The sequence below is a fragment of the Ciconia boyciana genome, chromosome 1 (genome assembly GCF_034638445.1).
Source record: "Ciconia boyciana chromosome 1, ASM3463844v1, whole genome shotgun sequence".
NCBI lineage: Eukaryota > Metazoa > Chordata > Aves > Ciconiiformes > Ciconiidae > Ciconia > Ciconia boyciana.
In genome coordinates, this window is record NC_132934.1 from 41169573 (window position 1) to 41191455 (window position 21883).

The following is a 21883-nucleotide window of genomic DNA, read 5'->3' on the forward strand; positions in this document are numbered from 1 at the left end:
AGCACAGAAAACTGTTACATATACTTCTGTAAAAAGTGTTTCTTAAAATTGACTTTATTTGTTTTACAGTTTAGAAAACTCTGCAGGTAGCCTTAAGAGCCTGTTCGATTCATTATCATTAAATCAACAACCAGAGCTTCTTTCTGCCATTCCCTGGCAGGATTAATGGATTTTGGCATGATTTGTGCATTTAACAGTGAAGGCTCTTGCTGGGTAAGCTAGCAAGCTTGACTAATTCTCAGTTGTGCTAACTTTATAAACCTATTTTAAGGTTTTAACTTTGACTAAAGATTAAAGGTAATGACTTCACGCTGCTACCTTTGAATATGATACTCTAATACGATTACAGTTAATAAGTGTAAATAAAATATCAAATCTATATTGTATGGTACACATGTGAAAATATGTATGTAATGGATATTTTACAACATCCTGTAAACTGACATTTTTGATGGTTTAAAATGAGATTCCACAAAATAATTGATGTATTAATATTAAAATACATGCATATATTTAAATGCTTGAAATATTAAATGATACACGGAATTAGTAAACTCCATAACAGGAACAGATCATTTGTATTTCAAAACAACTTACACTTGAATCAGAAGTGAACAATTATGATATGATTTGATTTGATTTGATTTGATTTGATTTGATTTGATTTAAAGCTGGCTTGCTCAGCAAAGCCATTTTAACCTGTAAAGCATTCCAGTTACTATCGGGTTTTTCACCTTTCCAGACAACCCTAGAATCAGTATTCAGAAAAGCCTAAAGAAAGGAGAAAAGAGAGGAAAAAATATTTTCAGCCTGTCTGACAAGACTACATAAAAAGCTTGTGATCAAAGGGTCTTAAATACACGTTACTGGTGTGACAAACAACATTTTTGTCCCTTTATTAGATTTATTTTTCTTCTGAAAACTGCAGTGGCCAGTGTATAGTTTGTGAAAGAAAGCTGGCAGGGTTGTATTCTTTGATTCCTAATTAACACCTTCAGTCTCAAAAGAGAACTAACAGAAATACCATAAAATGTTGCAGCTGCATTGTTATTCCGCTTGGTTGGTTTGTTAAAAGTCGGCTGGGCATTGGCAGCTGCAATAAAGGAAAAGCTCAATGGGTGTTTTGTATTGTGCCCACTGAAGTGAAAGAAGGCAACCATTTTATTTTCAAATGGGCAGCTGCATAGTGATGTTTAAATGGAGCTAAATGTGAGATTTACTGTTAATTTATAGTAATTGGTTATAAATAAAGTAGCAGTATAGCTTGGCTTTCATCTATTAAAGCCATAGAACACAAATTGACGGGAAATGAGTTATGAAGGGTAAAAAGTGAATAGTAAAATACTAGAGTGATAGAAAATGCTGCTTGAAGCAGTTACTTAGAAGGAGTAATGGTATTCAGTTTTGCAATGTAATGCAGCAGCCACCTTGGAAGCAACTAGGCAAGCCATTCTTTAGATTGTGCTTTGAGAAGTAAAGGTAGACATTGCTTTGTCCCACTATAGTGAAATCCAAAATTTTAATGCTGGGATCAGAACCAAATGCAACTCTGCCTGGACAGCACAGGTTTGTATTTTGGGTAGTAGAATAAAGGAGGCATTTAACTCTGGTCAGATAAATCTCACTCACATTCAAAAAATGCAATTAGGGAAATATGTAAATCTAGATGTTTCATCAAATGCTAGCTAAGGGGTTACCAGTTCTTTCCTTGCACAATGACTGAACTAAAGAACTTCAGTGTCTGTGTAAGAACCATTGTCCCAGCCCCAGAGCCTGTTGGAAACAGAGTCCAGACTGGCCGTGGGAAATACCTACATATTTGACACAGGCCCCATTTCTGAGAGAAAAGGGGGTGGAATAGAAAGTATGGAGATTTTACTGTTGCATTCTAATCAGCCATGATCTGCCTAATTTGCTTTGATCAGGAAGATAAACTAATTTTCCTATAGGCTGGATAAAAGTAATTAGCAATCCAATGCTTTCATGTTTTTGAAAAGGGTAAAGAAAAGAAGAGCAGAAATTGTAATGGTGGGAGCAAAGTACCCCTTTTCGGCTCATCTGAAAGCATTGTTAGTTGAAAATAGGATGGTGCCATAGGAGAGAGACCCTGATTAAGGTGGTTTTATGGGCTGGGATGTCATTGTACACCATGATCTATAATACTACGCAGCTAAACATTTCTTAAGATTAATTTCACATGAGTTTTAGTCTATTTAGGTTCTGTTCTCTTTTATGGAAAAAACATATCCCATGTAAACAGTACGTCTGCCGTTCTCTGAGGATGCTGTTTGATTTCAGTTTGGTATCTTTCTCCACAATCGCATTAGAATAATTCAGTGGTTAATTAAAGTCTGGATCTGCAGCTACCATAAGGCTTTAAGATGAGGGTTTCTAAGGCCACATAGTGAAATCAAAAATGCCATAGCCGTAGCCAAAGCCAAATTTACTGGATGTCCCCATCTCCTGATTCTGTTAGGTAACAACTGTGTGGTTCTGTGGGCCCAAACTGTGACTGTTAGCCTGACACATACACTATGCTGTAGTATGCCTCAGCTAAATTTTCTGGGAGCTGTTACTCCTCTTCTCCTTGGCTTTGGCCATTCCATTTAAGTATGAATCAAGATGCTTTGAAAGATGCTAAGTTTCGCTTATAACCCTTCATATGCAGACATGATGAAATGCCAGGACACAGAACTGCCATCTTTACCCAGGCACAGTACTCATTCAGATAATCTTACTGAAGTCCACAGGCTGCAGAATCCCCCATTTTTAATCCCAGTCTTTAAAATGAAGATTTTTTTGGAAATATTTATTAGCCATCTTAACTAGTATTAAACTAAGAAGCTTTCAAAGAATATGTGTTCCTGTAATTTTTTGTGTTTGCTGCCAATCAGCAGCCTGGTGCTCTGTCAGTAACATGCCTATTATCATAAGCAAACAGATCCCTAAATTGTCCATCACACATGACTTAGAAGAAATTACTGGACTTCATTGTTCAGCTTTTAGCTGTCTCACTTTCACAAACTTGACTTACAAGGGTATAAAAGGTATTTCAGGGGGGCATTAGGGGCCTAAAACATCTATTCCTCGCAGAGGCTAGACAGACCTTCCATAAGCATTAGGGCCTCACGTTTGTACATACTTTTGTGCTATGCAATAATAATGCAGAGAAGAATCATGTAACCTTAGGCTGTACTAAATGAAGGTTAAGGATTATGTCTTCCCCCAGACTTCCCCATCTTTTCTATGAATTGAGTAGTTCAGCAGGCAGTTACAGCCAGCCTGCTTAATAATTCTGTCCACCTACCTCTCTGTATTTTGAAAGTTATATTTAAAAAGTCAGATAAGCATAAGGACTCTGTTTATCATTTGTGTTATGGTTGTATTGCAGTCCACAGCCATAATTGCCATTGTGGATCCACTGCGTCAGGAACAGTTAAAATACAGAGGCAGGCTCTATAAAAGCTTTTGTAGGAAAAAAACAGCTATTTGTGATGAATGGGAAAACCATTTTATGGTGTGGATAGAGAAACAGGGGCATATGTTCTATCTCAAAGACGCTCCTATTAAAAAAATAATATCCTTTAAAGACTGAGTTTGGAAAATTAATTTCCCCTGCCAGCAAGATGCATTGAATAGTATTTAGGGAGTAAAAACTATGTTCCTGTGTGATAGCACTCTTAACTGAAGTAGATAACAGATTTTTCAGTTGTCTTTCTATGTCCTAAAATATGTTGGCATTGTGAACATCTGCAGTATTTGTATTGCAACCCATGTGATGTCAGCTGCAAAAGCTATGTTAGTTTGAATGTGAGAACATGGTCACAAAAATAAAAATTGATGGAAAAGTTATAAAGAAAAGTAGAAGCATTCATTGAAATACCACTGAGAGTTGCGGTTAGCCTGGGAATATTTATTGGTATTGCTTAAGGAGGCAGCAGCACCTCATAGATAAAGCATTGATCTGAGATTCAAATCTGTATTTTCTTCCATTTCCTTATTGCATTGCTTAGTGCCACAGCAAAATTAGTTCATCTTCCACTCTGCAGTCTCCTCAACTCCTAAATAGTAGTTACTAAATAGTAGTAATACTTTTCTTTGAAAAGTATTGCATAATTGAATATTGCTGTACAAAAAGCGCAGGAGGGAAAAGCCAGCAAGCATATAATTACTTCAGCCCAGAAAATTCTCCCCCCATCCCCTGCCAATACACATCATTCTTGGGTATGGGTGGGCAGAAGTTGCTCCCCTGGCACTCCCAAGAGAAGAGATAGCAATTCTGTCTCAGACCTTTGAATTACATCACATTTTCTGTAGGATGTGAGCTAGAGTGCAGATTCCTACAGCTGTTATTCACAAACCTGAGGAAGGACAGGGGATTGCTTTTGTCCCTCTTTTCGAGTTGCACAGAAATTAGTTTCCTAAATCCTTAGAGTTTTTCAGAATGAAAACCATGAGGAAATCAGAGGATCTGTGGCTCTTACAGGAGGAAAACACTGACTCTGATTATAAAAGTTGTCCTTCTTCCATAGCATTCTGTACGCTACAAGGCCGAGGGTTTTTAAAATAACATTCTTGTGGTAATATGGAAATACACGACTCTCAAAATGGTGCAGAAAAATAGTTTTACAAGAATACTTCACACTTTTGTGATATCACTTATTTCTAGTCCCAAAGGATTCAACACACATCTGAAGTCACATCTACATAGAATTTTTTAGGAAGATACGTGTGAGCTCTGCCAGTGTTCTGAGCCATCTGGAAACCATCAGCAAAGCACTGAGCCTGACCTTACCTGAGCACTAACCTTACAAAAAAGGATGGTTTTTATCTAGAGACACCTAAGAATCTGCATGGGAGAGAAACCTGCTCCATCTCATTGAACTTAGAGGAGTCTGACTACAAGATAGAAACTCATGTGAAGCTGGGCTCCCTAAGCTCTACTTCCATGAAACACATCCTCAGTTAGAGAGAAGAAAGATTTTAAGTCTTTAAGTGTTGTTACAGCCTAATTTGCATTAACTTTTGTTAGGGTTTTACTAATTTATATTAAATCGTCCTTACTAAGTATTCTGTATTTCTAGGAAGACCTACCTATTTTTATAGAACAAAGCCCAACAATCAAGCCACAAGCCTTAACATACACTGACAAAAGTAAAGACAACTTCTCACTTTCCCACATAAAGAAAACTAGTCCTTTAATTAAAGGAAAAGCTTGAGTAAGCAACCAGGCATTATAGTATGCTTCAGATGTCAGAAAACTTAAGTTGTATTGGTGCAGAGAAGGAATCAAGGAAGCAGATTTCTTCATCTAATTTCCTTGCACCACCACTAGTATAAATATTGTGCATACATTTTATCTTGTAATTTAGTTGCTCCTGAAGTCAACTGAACTGGTATTGAGCTCCAGATTCACACGCTGATCTAACATGCAGATGTCTACCGTAAGCAGTGTCTCACTCTTCTAACAGTCAGTGTAGTCCTAGTTGTTGGAGACCATTGACCAAAAAAAGTCACTTAATCTGAAGATGGGATAAATCTTTCTAGATTTAACTGACTACACTAGGAGCCCAGAAGCCTGTTTCACATGCAGACAGCTAACTTAGGGGTGATAGGAGCTGAATCCTAATCTCCGAGGTCAGTGCAATTGCCTAAGCATAGGTATCTGTCTAGTGCACTCAATTTGCTTCAGACCCTTAGCTGGCCTTCAGTTGTCCCTTCAAAAGGCAGCAGGTCTTGTCATAGGTCATAATGTTGTATTTGCCAGGCCCATGTGGATGTCTCAGGTAACTGAGGATGTTTCGAATGACTCTAGATGCTATGTTTAGGAAACTAAATTGAGTCTCCATTCTTTAATGCAGCCGGAGCTTCATTTAGATGCTCACACATACCTGCCTTATGCCATTTAAGGTACTCCAGGTTATCTGAGGTGTCTCCATGGGCTACATATGATATGGCCTCTACAGGAAGTGCATCCCCTACTGTATGGAGAGTGTTGGTTGGAAGCCAGGCAGGATACCCTAAGTCATCTCAAGAAGTGACCCACAGATAAAAAGATCTAGCCTAGTTTACTTTTAATCAGCCAAGAGCCATGGCATAGTTCCCATAGAAATCTTCAAGACACACAGAGAATTGCAGTATTATTAACACAGTAACTTGGGGTGGAGGGAGGGGACAGGTTTGGAGTAGAAAAAACCCTTCTGTTTAAATTTGTGTGATAGGCTTCATATTAGTTTTACAGTGAGTTGGGCTGAGCGTGGATCATCTATTATGCCATATCCAAGCTGCAGAGAGTTTTCACATTTAAATTATGAGGTCTGTTCCACTGATAGCAAAAAAAATGGGTGGGACATGTCCACACAGGTGGGCAATAAGGCTAATGAAAGAAGCAGGTGCAAGGTGTGGCCTTCAGCCATAGTACATGTCATTTCACAGATATAAATCCTGGACTAAGCTTCTCCCTTTCCACAGTACTAGAGGGAAGGATAATCTTTGTGTATCCTTGTGAGGGATGTCCAGTGAGCTTCACTGATCCCCAGGTTGGGTGTTCTTGACATTCACCGTAAATTGTCCAGTATGGTGAAAAGGTCAATTTGTTCAAACAATGAGATCTATCTGGATTGGGGGAAATCTGACAGGGGTCTTTTTATTTATTTGTTTGTTTGTTTGTTTGTTTTATGTATATATATATATTAAAAAAAAATGTGCCTAGCATTGCATCACTGGCACCTCAAAATTTGCCTGGAGTCTCCAGTGTTCTCCAGTGCCTGGAGTCTCCAGAGTCTCTTGTTCTGTTTTTCTTCTTTTCTGTGATGCATAAACATTTTGACCTGATTATTTCAATAATAATAATAATAATAATGAAATGCCTTGTGCCCTTCAAAATAGCTCATACCTTGGTTTTGGTATAACTTATTGGATGCAAAATGCAAAATAAAAAAATTAGAAAGGAGAGAACACAAACATTATTAGGATCTAGGAACAGCCTAAAAAAAGAGTTTGTGTGTGTCAAGGGCAGAGGCTCTGAGGGTTTAAAGTCTGTCCATTTGGTTTATTTGGAAAAAGCGGAATTAATACAGTATTGCCCTAAAATTCGAACACAAGGCAGTATGTACCATATTATAAATTGTTAAGCCTTGTAAATGTACAAAGTTTTAATAAAATATCATAAAGTAAAAATGTTGGATAATGATATTTGTAAAGTTCTTGTCTCTACTTTTAATATAAAACAAACAAAAGGTCTTCTGACATTTGATTAAGGGAAATTTTAGACTTTCATTAGATAAACCAATCAGGTTGTGCTTTAATCAATTTCATTGTTGAATTAGAAGAAACATACTTTCCAGTCTTAAAATAGTAACGTAATTGTAAAGTTGTCAGTCTAGAGTTCCTATTTGAACTGATTACACTTGATAAAAATAACAAGCCATGACAAATAGTGGGGCTAGGTTTCAGTAATTCACTGAAGAATGTCTCTACCAAGTCTTTGTGGCAAAATGTCTTGTTTGCAGGACAAATGCAGAGTTGAAATAACAACCCATGAATACCACTGGTGAAATGGCTATGTACACAAGGTGAATGCTAAAGTTTTCCCTTCTGAATGGACCTTTTAATCCAGGCATTATCTAGGCTCTGAAAAAGTCTTCAGTGGCCTTACGTACAGATTAATGGGAAAAGCTGAGACTCAGAGTTGGGTATTTGCAGAAACAGTTTTCAAGATTTACTGATGGTTGACAAATGCCATTTAAGCTTTCAAAGCCATCAATATGCTATTGAAAGGGATTTAGAAGGAAATCCTCCCACTATAGAAGACGAGGACTTTGAAGGATCTCGATGGAAGCCCTTGGTCTCCCCACCCCTTCAAACCTTTCACTGGCTTCCTTCAGCATATAGAGCCCTGAAACGCGTGGCTATGGGAAAGGGGGGGGAGGTTCCTTTCAAAGGCGTTTGTATATAACTGAATGTGCCAATCTGCTTTTGTTCAGGCATGAGAACTGAATAGAAGTGTTTCCAGGAAAAGTCTCTTGTGTTCATGGTCAGCTTTTCAATAGGCTTTCTGCTAATAGATTTTTAATATGGGAGCTGGAAATGGCGAAATACAAGTTTGAAAATTTTATTGAATTGAAAAATTGCCCAGAAAAGGCTCTCTGCCCTATAGCATTTGTTAACGATGCTACCATTTCCTTCTTTAACACTGGCTTTTAAAGAAAAGTAACCTCATACATTATACATGTGACAAGACAAATCACCTGAGCTTTGAGTTTAATTATTTAAAATAATGCCCTGTCTTTTTTCCACAGACATCTTAAAACCTGTTTCTATGTTCTTTCTTTTCTCTGGTTATTTAAAAGCTCATTTTCAAACCACATGCCTTTATTAAAAACTGTCCATTACAGGATTAGGTTAGTAAAAAAGACACCTTAGATGATCATGTTTTTGTTAAAAGAATTTTAATTTAAGATCAGCATGACTTGAAGTCCTCGTTTTTTCCTGTGCTGTGCTGAATCTGCAGGATTCAAGATGAAAATTCTGAAGAGCTTAATAAAACTGCACAAATGAAAAAGTGGCAGAACCTGCTGGACAGTTCTGGAGAAAGGAGCTCTCTGGAATCTCTGGTGGATCATGCAAGGATATACCGGGGCTTTATTCAGGAAGTTCCTGACGGGTTTGTGTTTTTCAGTCAGAATGAATGCTCATAAAACCCCCTTTGCGATCCTTTAATAGCAACAGTATTAATGCATGTAGAACCATGCGGTGCTGTCTTCTTCAGTCTGCCGCAAGTATGTGAAAGTAGAGATCCACATGCCAAGACTATGATGGAGAGGAGCATCCTTCACCCCTCTAATCTTCACACCACTTCCCACATGGGATGGGAGAACAAAGCCAGCCTGTGGGCTGAGGTAGTCTCTTTATACCCTGTGTGTGGTGTGAAGAGAAGCACCAGTCTGCATCCCACCAAATCCAAACCTCTCATGAAGGGAAGGCAAGGCTGACTGGGTTTTGCAGAGCGTGGAAAATAGGATAACAACTCTCAGCAGAAGACCTGCTTCTGCTTAGTGAGTGCCTTGACTTTATTTCTGTCCTATATCTCATTTCTACCTGCTCCATTTTCAAGCTGGCATCTGTTTTGTCACCATTTGGGGGAGGAGTGCAGCAATAGCAGTATGTGGCAGGTACTTTCTTGTGCACTCTTGTGCAAGGTGAGACCAGTGGTCATCAGCAGTTGCTGTCATGTAGGAGGTGGGCATTGCTGTATTCATCTGTGCTACTTGTTCATTGCAAGGCAAATTAAGCCTTTAAGAGATCTCCCAAAGTGTCAGAGAGTTTAAGCCTTCTAGTTCCAAAATGTTGATTCATCTTTACCCAGAAAGAACCATCACAATGCAGATTATTCTGAGTAATCCTTCTGTTTTCCTGATGGAGCTGACTGGAAAGCTGAACTTTACGTGAAACAAAAATTGAGCAAAGACTGTGGAAAAGAGGGGGAGGAAGGAAAAATTAGCAGAATCAGCACATCGCTTTGGAAGCAGAACACCAGGAATGAAAGGTTAAGTACCCAAATAATTGGAGCAGGCATGACAAGCAAACAGTAAAGAAAGAAAAGCTTTAACGGTGAACAATATGGAAATAAAAGAAACTGAAATAAACAACTTCCTTAGATTTTTGAACTTCCTTACTTGAAAAAAGGTATGAGGATGATTTCATCAGCAGAAAATGTCACACTTTCCTCTCCTTAGTGACCCATACCAAAGGCATCCTGCCTTTAACTCAGCAGATTTTAGAAACGATAAAAGGGCTGGAAAAAATACGTAGAAAACTTCCCAGTGAACCCAGCAGTACTACATTCAGCAGTACTACTCCAGGCAAAGCAATGTGCTGTTGCATGATTTCCACAACTGAGAAATACTGCCTATTGGGTAGAACCTGGCATTAGGCACTCAGAGGCCTGGGATGACGTCCTCCTCCCATGGGAGTCAATGGGAGTTTTGCTACCAGCCTCAGTGGAGCCAGGTGTTTACCCCCAGGCACTGTTCTAGTGCTGACATTGACTTGCTGTGTTACAAGTTTTAAGACATGTAAATAATAGGGCCACTGATTCTTTCCAGCATTTTTATAGCATTTGGAATAGCTAAAGAAAAGAGATCTTGCAAAGTTCATTTCGTGTGCAAAAAAAGCAGAGCAGACAGGTGCAGTACAGGGGACACACATATCACCTATGCACACAAGTGCAATAGAGTTGGCAGCAACAGTTTACATTTGTTGAAGGTTTGTTTTGGCTACTGATGTTTTATAGTATTGCTCAATACTGTCTCCAGGAAGACCCAAAACTGATATTTGAGACCTGAAACTGAGACACAGCAGTGGATTTGACTGAACAGCACCAGTTAATTCCTTGCCCTGAAGAGATTTTCTGTTGATCATCGTAACAATCACAAGAAGTGGTGGGTCACTGGCCTCAAAATGAAGTTGCCAAACAGTGGATTATGTAAACACTGTGCATAAAAAGAAGGAAACAGAGATCATTTATTTGGGATCAGAATAAATGCTGCCTCTACTCATACTAAATATTAGCTTATCCTCTGAACAGCCCAGCTGATTTCAGTAGAAATAGTCCTGAAGTATTTTGCCTCCACATATTAATTGTACAGCTCTGTCCCCAGTAATTTAAGTTATTGGAAAGGGAAATAATTTATCCAAAGAGAAGATACTTTTATGCTAGAAGGAGCACAGTCCTTTTCCCTGAAGATTGTGCTGGTATAACGACATGAAAAGTACATGCCAGCCCAATCCACCACGTAAAGTCTCTACAGGAGATTTCTCCTTGGTAGGGTAAGTTAGCACATCTCAACCCTGCTCCTTGACCTGAATTGTTTAAAGCTAGCTCAGGTATTTCAGTACTCTGCCTATCGGAAGGGCAGCTGTTCAGTTACAAGCAAACAAAATTGTGTGGAGACTGGGTATACATGATGTCGGTATAAGATTAAGGACCTGGTGTTTATGTATATTCAGACTATTTTATACCATCCCATGTGAAGGTATGTCATGATGAAAGTGAATTTTGAACACTTAAGCAAAAAAAATTCTACCTGATGGAGAAATACAGTGTTTTTAAGTGCATTTTCGTTTTAAGAATCAAGCTATACATATTTCCTGGCACTTACTGTTGCAGAAGTTTGGGTGTTCAATCTGTCAGTGAAAAATCTGACAGCTCCGTCATTCCTCTGAGCTCTGTAGGAGGTGTTGGAAGAGGCTGTCAGCCAGCCAGGAGCTGGCAGATCTGGCAGCCCTATTGTATTTCAGCGAAGAAGCTCTGTCAGACAGAAAGGGAAGACATACATATAAAAAAAAATCCACAACTATCTGAAGAAGATTTATAATATTTACATCCTAGGTATAGGATCACCCTGCATTACTCTAAGCCAACACTGCCAACTGAAAAAAACCAGTTCTGCTTCACCTTCCTTATTTGGTTCTCCTCTATACTTTAGCTTGCGGTGGCACAAACAGCAATGCAATGAACCAGCTCAGGGAACTGATTTGGATTAAAACCACTTTTTTTCCTGCTGTATTTGTTTTAATCCAGATCAATTGCCAACTTTGGTTCAACAGCTGGGGTGGGGGGGAGATCAGGAGTAATTCTTTTGGTAGCAACATTGGATGAAACTGAGTGTGCTGGTAATATGACATCAGTTGGGTTGTCCATGCAATAAAGAGAAGATTCTGTGAAGAATTATTTCAGCTAAGCAACAACACAAAAATGATCAAATTAGTAATCCAGAGTAGAACTCTAGTAGTTGTGATGTAGCGTAGCATCATTTTCTCTGCTGAAACTCTTCAATTACTCTTCAACAACACAAGGTACAAGTAAACTATAAGAAAAGCAGAAGTGACAGTGCTGTAGTAAAACAAGTCCAATCATTCAGCACCAATGCATAGGAAAATGGGAACCTAAAGAATAGGAGTAGTGAAGAAGCTAACCAGAATTTTACTGAAAACTCCTCTGAGATAAAAAGTTGGGATCAAAGAGGTTAACTCTTGTCTTTGCAGAATGACTTTTTTGCCATTTCCTTTACCAAGCCAGAATTTCACCCAATCCAGAGTATGTGTATTTTGCAGTGAGCCAGTTTGGGAATACCAAGTTTATACATACGACAGCTGCTACGTCACATCACACAAAGTAGTATTGTGCAGAGACCCTGCATTGTGAAATTAGTACAGTCATAGCAGCATCCTGCTGTACCTGGGATAATTAGCCTGTCTGAGGGCACCTAACATGGTAATGTAACTTCCAGCCCTAGACCCAGCTCGCTCATCTGTACCTTGGGGACCCCTGCACCGTGCAATGTAGGATATGTATTTCCTGCACTAAGTGCAGGTGTGTTGTGCACAGATTTCCGGATACTCAGACTTACACCATCACTGTTAGAATGTGTTTGTAGCAGATGCTCTCAAAGCTATTTGCTTTTTAATTCTTCAAATCCATGCTGTGGAATTGAGTTGAGGCAAATTAAGACCAGCAGAATAAATAACTTGCAGTGTATGCTGTTACAAATGAAAACAGGCTAATCCTGATTCATTTCCACCATCAGCAGCCTCACTGAAGTAACATTGGATATTTTGGTGAAGATGAGTTTTAAAATTGGTTTGTGTAACATATAATCTATGCTGTGCATAACTTGCACTTGGGTATTCAGCCCAATTGACTGCGTGGCATAATACTTGATTTAGGAAAGTTGTACTTTATGACTTTAGGCTTGTATTTTGAGTCTTTGTCTACACTCAGATATATTTTGAATTAGTTTCTGCTGTAGTCAAGGTGTAGTATGCTAATAAGCAAACTGTGCTGTGCTTTTTGTAGATGCTCTCCTCTCATATAAATAACCATAATTTAGGAACAGCTTCATTGAATTCAGAAGGATGAAATTATAGACCTGGAATTAGAAGGAAATTGGACCCCCAGTTTCTAAAATTAATGAATGTGTCCATTCAGAAAAAAAAGATGTTTTCCTAGATTTTTGTCATTTTTGTAACAAATAGTTGTAAAAATAAGCAACTTCTAGAGTTGCAGAAAATATTCTGAAACTAAGAGAGATCAAAGGGTTTTCTTCCCAGACTTGGTCACTTCTAATAATATCTTTTCTCAATTTAACTGTACTGTTCTTCATCAAAAATAAGATAAACAGTACCTGATAAACAAACAGGTAATGAAGAAAAACAGAACAAACATTCTAGTAGTTGTCTTCATAAATTACAATAAAAACTGATATGTTTTCCTGTTGTGTATTGTTTCAGTATTTGAACAAGATTAATCCTGTATACAGTACTCATATAATCTATTTGAATTAGTGCAGCAGAAACAAGTAATAACTCACAAAGTAAAATAATACTAATACAATCTGTGGGCATGGGAGGCAGAGGAATTCCATTCAGTCCTCTTTTAATTGCTTCTGCTGGCTTCTGTATTATAAAATATTCCTTTAGTTATTTAAACTTTAAAATATGTGAGTTAAGTACAGTAAATGATTGACATGTTGGAATGTTTTTGTAACTTACCCTGGTAATTATTGCTTAGCAAACTGAGTCTTCAGTGCCAAATGAACAGCCATGAATCAGCTTTGAAAGTAAATGGATAATTTCATCTAGGAAGCATCGTGAATTTGATATACAAAAAAAGCAGAGAGCCTGAATCTTTGTACCTAAAATGAAATGTCAGGTACTTGTCAGATTAATTCAGCACTGTGTGTGTTTGATCTGATCTTTGATCTTTACTTTCCTTTTGACCCTAATTGTTTGCTCTGCCCTGCTCCCTCTGCTGGAGTCTTGGATAAACTGAATGGCAAAATTGTTTCCTGAAAAGATTAATCATGCACGTACTGTTTGCTTTACAAATGTTCTGCAGTCTAGATTTAAGTAAGTCTTTGATGGCTGTTTATATGACAGAATTGCCTACTATGTTCAGGAATAATGCATGCTGTTTAAAACAACTGTGTTACAGAGCTTCTGCAGTTAATAAGCCAAATTTTGCTGGCTGGGACATTAGAGGAACCCACTGACAGGTGTTGGGAGTGCAGAATTTTGGCCAAAGCACTTTGTTAGTTTGTCTTGAATACAAACATGGCCTATTGGCCTGGTTTTCTGGGATCTGATTTTTAATAGTCACCCAATGGGTTTTGGGCCAATATGCAACAGCAGAGAAGAGGTGTATACAGAGCCCTCTTGACCTTGCTGGATCCCCTTTGAGGCTTCCCTAAGTTCAAGATGCCTGATCCTTCCCATAGATATCTATTTACAAGTGCAGTGGTTATATCTTCTGTAAGCAAAATGCACTGCTGGAACACCACTGGTGTGCCAAGGAAGGGAAGGACAGTGCGAGGGGGATGGTGAGAGTACTGTCCATTTACTGACATAAAGCTTTTCATGAGGTGCACAGGCGCACATACTCTCACTGCAGGATCTATTCTCATGCAACCACACAAAGTCATTTGCTTTTTGCAGGGTGTGTTTTAATACAAAGGCGTTGGGTCTCTGGAAACAATGAGCTTCAGTGTCAAGTAACAGAATTTTTCTGTAAAAAATTAGTAACAAGCAATCCTATTTTAGCCTTGCATCACTTCTGTGTTAATTTTTGGAAGTAGAGAATGGGATCAGTTGGTGATAATTTTCTATTACAAATAACATTACATGGGATAATGAATTCTTAAATATTTAATTTTAGCATTTGTCACTATCAATGTGCAGAAGGGCAGAAATATCCATGCTATTGCCACTTGTTATTTACTGTGAATACCCAGATAGATTGCCTGCTCTGTGTATTGTCTATTATAACTCTCTTTCTTTACTGCTTCTTCCTGCAAATCTACCACTTTTTTTCCAGAAGATTTTCCAAATACAAAGATGTACTGCTTCAAATGTGAATCATTTAGTGGAAATTTACATCTTAATCATAGTTTACTACAGAGTCCTTCACAGATGAAGTCTGAATCTAGTTGTGAGAAGAAATGCTATGATTTAATTGTCAGGAAGCACTTACAATGCTTATTTATGCATGCTCATACTCTGCCCTGTGCTGCTCTGCATGGGTGTATTAAACGTGCAAATACACAACTACCAATTTTCATGTTGATTTTGGAAGATAATGTAATCTAGGACCATTAAAATGAAAATACGGTCATTGTTTTCTGAGGCTATTGACAGCTTATGCATCACCATTTGGAAAACTGGTGTAAATGCCATGGGGTGGACAGTGTGATCTAATGAAAAGGGCACTGGACAAATCATCATCAGTGTTTGGTTTCTCCGTGGCGTATAACCTGCTGTTCGACTGTGAGCATGTCACTTCACCATTAGGTGTCTTAGTTTCCCTTCTGTAAAATGATGGTAATTACTATTCTATTTATTTATTGAGACCCTTGAATGAAAACATGCTATAAGAATTTATTTGTAAGAAATAGGAACTACTACTACTACAGTGTTGGCAAATGGATTTATCTGCTTTAAGTAGCTGTAGCAGATGAAGTTATTTTTAATATCTATAGTGAAGCATTTGCATTAGTAGATGGCGTGCATTTAATAGCTAGCATATTCTTCCATCGTACAGTGGAGCTAGTGAAGTATTCTGCCAACAGTAGTAACGAGTGCTGTGTTAAAAAGATAGGCATAGTAAGGGAAGAGCACTAGTAATTCTCACCCCTTTTCATTATTTTATATTACTACATATAAGATAGTGTCAAATTTTGCTGTAAATGGATTAAGGAAATTGTCTTAGTTTAGGAGCTGTTCTCAGCTGGTGGGAACTCAGGGAATACATTCGGTCTATTGTCAGTATTTTTATGTGAGTGCTTTATCTTTCAAAGGCTTCCATAAAAATAATCATTAATACACCTTGTTGGGCTAAGGCAGACCTAGAAGAAACATAATTAATAATCCTAATAATAAGTCTTAATCATTTTCTAAAAATCAACCAGGCTGCAACTGTTAAAAAAAAGGTAGGCTACAAAATTCATTGTCTTTAATATTGGATTATTGTATTAGCCCTGCAATGGGTAGACAAGTTTGTACCATTCAGTATAATAGAATTTTAGCCTAGTTGTAGATTAACAGGTTGGTGAAGGCCAATAGAAGCCTTGCATATATCCCAAGACAGATTTTTGTTCTCCTTTAAAAGACATAAATATGATGTGGAAAACTGATCTTCCAAGATGAATAGTCACTGAAACATCTCTGGTAATAACAGCTAATAACAGGTTAGTAACTTGGTCTCCAGACTCATCTATTATATGTTAAGAACTAGTTCACTTACTTAACTTGTTTTACTGGCTTTTGGGAATTCATTGTGAACTCACTTTTAAGATGGTAACTGGATATTTTTTCAGCATGTATATGCATGGACAACAAAACCGAGGGTAAAAAAGACCTGTTGTATTTGCCTTCTTGGACTCTGTTTTGCAAATGCTCAGAGTTTGCCCATATAGTCACAAAAAAAACCCCAGATAGATGCATGGTGCAGTTTGCAATATTTTCCGTTCTTCAAAGATTTCATCACAGATATGATTCCTTTTGCAAGTCACCAGAGACACAGCGTGGTGATTGATTGGCACAGAGTATAATTAAGGTAATATAGTGAGCCATGTTGCCAATGTAGTAATTGAAGCAAAACTTTTTATCTTTTGAAAAGATAAAAGTTTCATTTGCCGGTACATTGCTTTTATAGTCAGCAGTTGGAAACAGACTGCAGGAATGCTGATGGGAGAACAGCCGATGTGTTCACCTGACTGTTCAAAATAACCTATCGCCTTTCCAGTACAGTACGTCAGCTCATGGTGCAGGTAGTTTTCCTAAGGTAGATCTGGTGCTATAGCTGTTTGCATTAGGAACATTTTAAAACTCAGAGTATACTCTTACAATGCCGCTCCTACTGACATCAGTGGGGTTTGCATGTGCTTTGGTGGTGGGATATAGGAGTAGTTCTGTTACACTAACTTATTTAAAAATTTTCAGTATTCTAATAATTGTAAGTTTTTCATCACTGTAGCTTGTAAGAGTTTGACAGGAAATGTTTGCAGTTTCAGCTGGTTTGGTTCTGAGTATACATGCACAGGCACACAAAGGAAATTGGGGAATGGATCTGTTATAAAATCAGAACCATTCCACTGAGGATAGTTAAAGATCTAGTACCTTGATTTTAATATTTTTCAGCATTACACTACAAATCCTGGTGTTCAAGCCATCTTTCATCCCCTTCTCTTTTCTAGAGAGAGCAAATTGCTGATTTTGACAGGCTAGCACTGAAAGGAGAAATCAGAAAACCCATTTGGGTTTCTTTTGGAAAGAAACCATTGCAGGTGCAGGACATAAGACATACCCATTACAATTGTTACTGGTTTTCATAGTAATAGTATGTAAGCCTACAATTTACCAACTAGCTCTTTCTGGCTGTTAGCTGTGCTTGATCTAGCTAATGGCCATAAATCTCATCTTAGCTATGTCTTCTTGGCAATATGGTCCAAAGGCTGGCAGGTTTGCTGAGAACCTCCTTTATTTGTGTCTGGAGCACTGTGAGGAATTTCAGCTCAGCAGCCCAAACGTTGCAGTATTGCTCACATGAGACCCAGTGACTGATTGCATTGCAGTAATGCTTTTTGTTTGTCTTGCTTCTCCGAACATCCCCCCAGAAGTAGCTCCGGGTCATGGGACTTCTCTCATAAGTCCCTTAATTACTTCAGTGAACAAAAATTGGATGCAATGCATCCGTGGTGATTCTGACCCAAAAGAGTATCCTGAATCTAAGAACTGTAAGCACAGATGAACTACTGCTTTGCCACTGTAAGCGATGTGAGGTTTTTAGGGAGAAATAATGTTGCCTATTTAGCCAACTTGTACAGTTGGAAGAAATAGAGGGGTTTGATTTTTGTACCTCAAAGGTTCTCAGTTTCTCCAGCTCTATCAGCTAGCCTATTCAAAAATTTTACCTCTCCCTACAGTAGTCTCCCTTATATTCTTAAACCCTTATAGCTACAACAATAACACATCACCAACATAGACTGGAATGGCCTGTGTATCAGTTAGTAGTGTGTTAAAAACTAGTTTGGAAAGACGTGATTGAGCAAATTTGGAAATAATTTATGTTACCTCCACCATCCGTGGAGATATTTAAAAGATGTATAGGCGTGGCATTTAGGGGCATGGTTTACTGGTGGACTTGGTAGTGTTAGGTTAACAGTTGGACTCGATGATCTTAAGGGTCTTTTCCAACCTATGTAATTCTATGATTCTATGAAATATGCATAGGTAATGTTTAGTAGTTCTGTTGCACAAAAACATCTTTGTAATTTATGTTCCAAGAAAAGAATAATCTGGAAAAAAAGGAACCTATCTAACAGAATGAGATTATTTAACTGGTAGGTTTAAAAAGAGCTAGCAATTGCTGCAGTGTAGACTGGGAAAAAGAAGTTCTCCTCCATCACATGATGTGGAGCACATACTTTACCACATGAGTGGAGTCCAAAAAGGAGACTAGGACATTGGCATTCACTGTTCATAGACCCACCTCTGGGGTCTAAAGATGTTTTTAAGAAAAGTTCATGTATTGTTGATTTTCTCATTGTGCATCAAAGCATGTAATGAAAGCCACATTCTCTTATTCTGGTCCTCTTAAGATATTAGGGTCTGGTCTCTAGATTGCTTGTGACTGGTGTTGTCATGGGGTCCTGTGGGTGATACAAGCAGACAAGTACTGCCTACTACTAATAGAAATTAATATGCTAGAGAAACAGGCTTCAGGTTTCCCTGGTCATCCAGAGCACTAGTTAGTGCTGGTTTTGTAGAAAGCCCTAAATATGTGTCCATCTGAAGATGAATCACTCCCATCTTCCACAAAGGCTGGCTTTTTAAGTCTAAAATGTGATTTGGTATGTTTACAAAAACTTATTAAGGCATGTGTTGAAAATCTCATTATCAAAATAATATTGTTAAAATACTGGCTTTATCTTAATATTCAGTAGTATATGATGCACTACCTTGATCAGTTCTTCTTTTGCCAAATAAATCCATGTTTTTGTTCCTTTGCCAGCATAAATCCTTTGAGCCTTTATCAAAGTGAAAGTGTAATAACTTGCTAAACAGTATGAAAGAATTAGGTGATAAAGTATTACAGTAAAAAATGAATTTAATAAGTACACAGTTCTCAAATTATACCTCGATTTTGAAGTGAATGCAGAGACCTTACCCAACAGTGATTTGATAATTGTTGTAAAGTATTAACACATTTCTTTTATTTCAAAATCTCTACGTGAAGTATGTTTTTAAATTATACATTTTAAATTTCAGCAAAAGATCAAACATAAAAATTAACTATGCTGACTAAAAGCATATATTCTGTAATGTGAAACAGACTGTGAGTAATAAGAACTAGATGGAATAGGAATAGGAGTTCTAGCCACCAAAGTACAGATAACCTATTTACCTTGTAAGCTCTCAACAGCTGCAAGAAATAAAGTTATCTAAATACTACCCAAAGTAGCTGGAAACTATAAGCGCTGCTACAAATATATATATGTTTAAATAGTGGGGAGTTTTAAATTATCACATAACGTTGGCATAAAATATGCAGGTCTCTGATATTTTTATTTTATCAGGAATTTTGATATAGTTGTATAAGTCGTATCTTCCACACAGAATTTTATTATGCAGCCTGTTTATAGTTTTTATACTTAATGCAAAGCAATTATAATGATACTGTGGGGCATGGGGAAGACAATGGAAAACAATGAAAAAGCATGTTAAGATTAAAAAGGTATTATATGAAATCTAGTCTAAAACATACCTTGAATGAGCTCTCACAGAGCTGATATGGCTGGTTTTTTCCTGTGCCAGGAACTACCGTGGAACCCCACCAGGAAGTGTGCTACAGAGCAGGATCACATTACACCCTTGTTTTATGGTTCATTTCACTTATTTAATGCAATTTGAGAACCTGCAAAAAAAGAGCACTCTAAAAAGGGGATGTTTATTATTTGAAAATATGTCATTTCTTTAAGTCACGTAAGTTGGATTTTGGGGTCACCTGATGTGCCTAATCTAAGGCAAGGCAAATTAGTACGACCATGCTGCAGGTAGTACAGCAAAAGCAAAATATTTCCATATTCATGATGTGAAGAATGATGCAGATAGTTTATATCTCTACACTTTTGCCTGTCTACTTTAGTAAACCAAGTGTGCTATGGTGCTACAAAAACAAAAATTGTAGTAGTTTTCCTTTACTACTCCAAGTAAATTTTAATACAGTACAGCGGTTTATTAAAATTATGTAGACTAAAAGGGTTGTTTAGTGTTCCAGCTGATTTATAGAGCATGATAAAACATTCCAAAATCTTTGGAAACAAGGAACGTGCTACAGCCTGTATTTGGTTTGACAAAGCTGTGTTCATACGAAATAAGAATGTTTAACGTGCTAACTAGATAATGATTCATCAATTCTGGCAGAGGAACTAATTTTTGTTAATGTAGTACTTAAAAATGTGTGGAATGAACAGCTGGATACCACAGTTGTGGCATGCCATATTAAGTCTCTGTCTGTTTTCCCCTACAGTGATCTCAGTATGAACAACATTACTAAGCTGCCCTCAAACCCCGTGCACAATCTTCGCTTCCTGGAAGAGCTGTAAGTATCATTGTATCCTTGATGGGCATAGTCAGCACTAGACGCATTCCTGTGTTTGTCTCTCATACTTACTGTGGAAACCAGATAAAACGGTGCAGGAAAGCTGTCAGCCTGACACTTTTGGCACATGCGGAAACACTTAGTTGAAAAAAAACCCAATTGCTTGTGATTCTGGAAATGAACTTATAAGAGAGTTACCGTGAGGCTACAACTTCTCTAAGCAGAGACAGAGCCAAACAAATTAAAATTTTTAAACTATGGCTGTTTAAAAGAGCTGGATTGCTTTTTGGAAATAGTTAAGCAGCAGGATATTAAAAGTTTGAATACTGGCTCATGTTTATTACCATCGCAAGTAAAGCTATAATCAAAACCAAAACCTGCTGCCTCGTTCTGCCTGTGTCAAGGACAATTGAGTCCACATTTCATAGTATCAAGGCTTCTTGTCCTAATCACTTTTAATTACTGTTTCCTTACTCTTAAATTTAGCATCCCTGAAGGCTGACTGTAAAATGCAGAATACTGCAGAAAGCTTAGTTACACTATCTAGTACGTTCATTGAGGGGAAAAAGTACACTGTGAAAACTAGCTAATCAAGCACAACATCAAAAGAAGAATGCTGGTTTGAAGTGATGGTGACTAACGAAAAGTGAAAAGTATTGTGCATTCATGAGACCTGGATTTGGCAGTGACCCTAGTTATAATGGCCCAGGCTTAAAAGAAAATTTAGGTTCCTGAGGAGTGATGGAGACTCTGTAACTGATGCACCATAGATCTTGTGGGAAAAAGCTGGCACCTGCATTTGCATGAGTACCTCTAAAAGTTGATTAAAAGAACTGTCTAGGCATCCAGCCTCTTATGAAACGTGGTTTATAAGCTTTTAAAAGTGAAAGCCTCCTTTTTTAATAGCACATTTACCTGCTAACACACCATAAAACCCATGTAAGATATGCAAAGTCATGGTGCTGCCCTTCTTGCAGAGACACGGTCTATTTTAAGCTATGAAATGTGTACAGTCTTCTGCAATTTAGGTGGGTATTTATTTCACTGACAACTTTTGGTGTCCTTGCTAATGCTCATTTGAATTTTGCCACCTGGTCTTTCCAGCTGGCATCTATGAAAAAAAAAGAAAACCTTTTTGTAATGCTAACTTTGAGCAATACCCTATTTGCAAGCAGATTTTCCTTTCCTGTCTTATTTTTATTACTGGCAGCATTTGTATTTAGA

The 21883-nt window shown here is 37.8% G+C and overlaps 1 protein-coding gene across 1 annotated transcript in view; it reads left to right on the forward strand.

Moving 5' to 3' along the window:
• LGR5 (leucine rich repeat containing G protein-coupled receptor 5) overlaps positions 1-21883 on the forward strand; it is a 96947-nt gene that overhangs the window by 23928 nt on the left and 51136 nt on the right. Inside the window, exon 2 of the mRNA XM_072879504.1 lies at positions 20588-20659. Coding sequence (XP_072735605.1) covers positions 20588-20659 — 72 coding nt within the window. The remainder of the gene's footprint in view (positions 1-20587; positions 20660-21883) is intronic.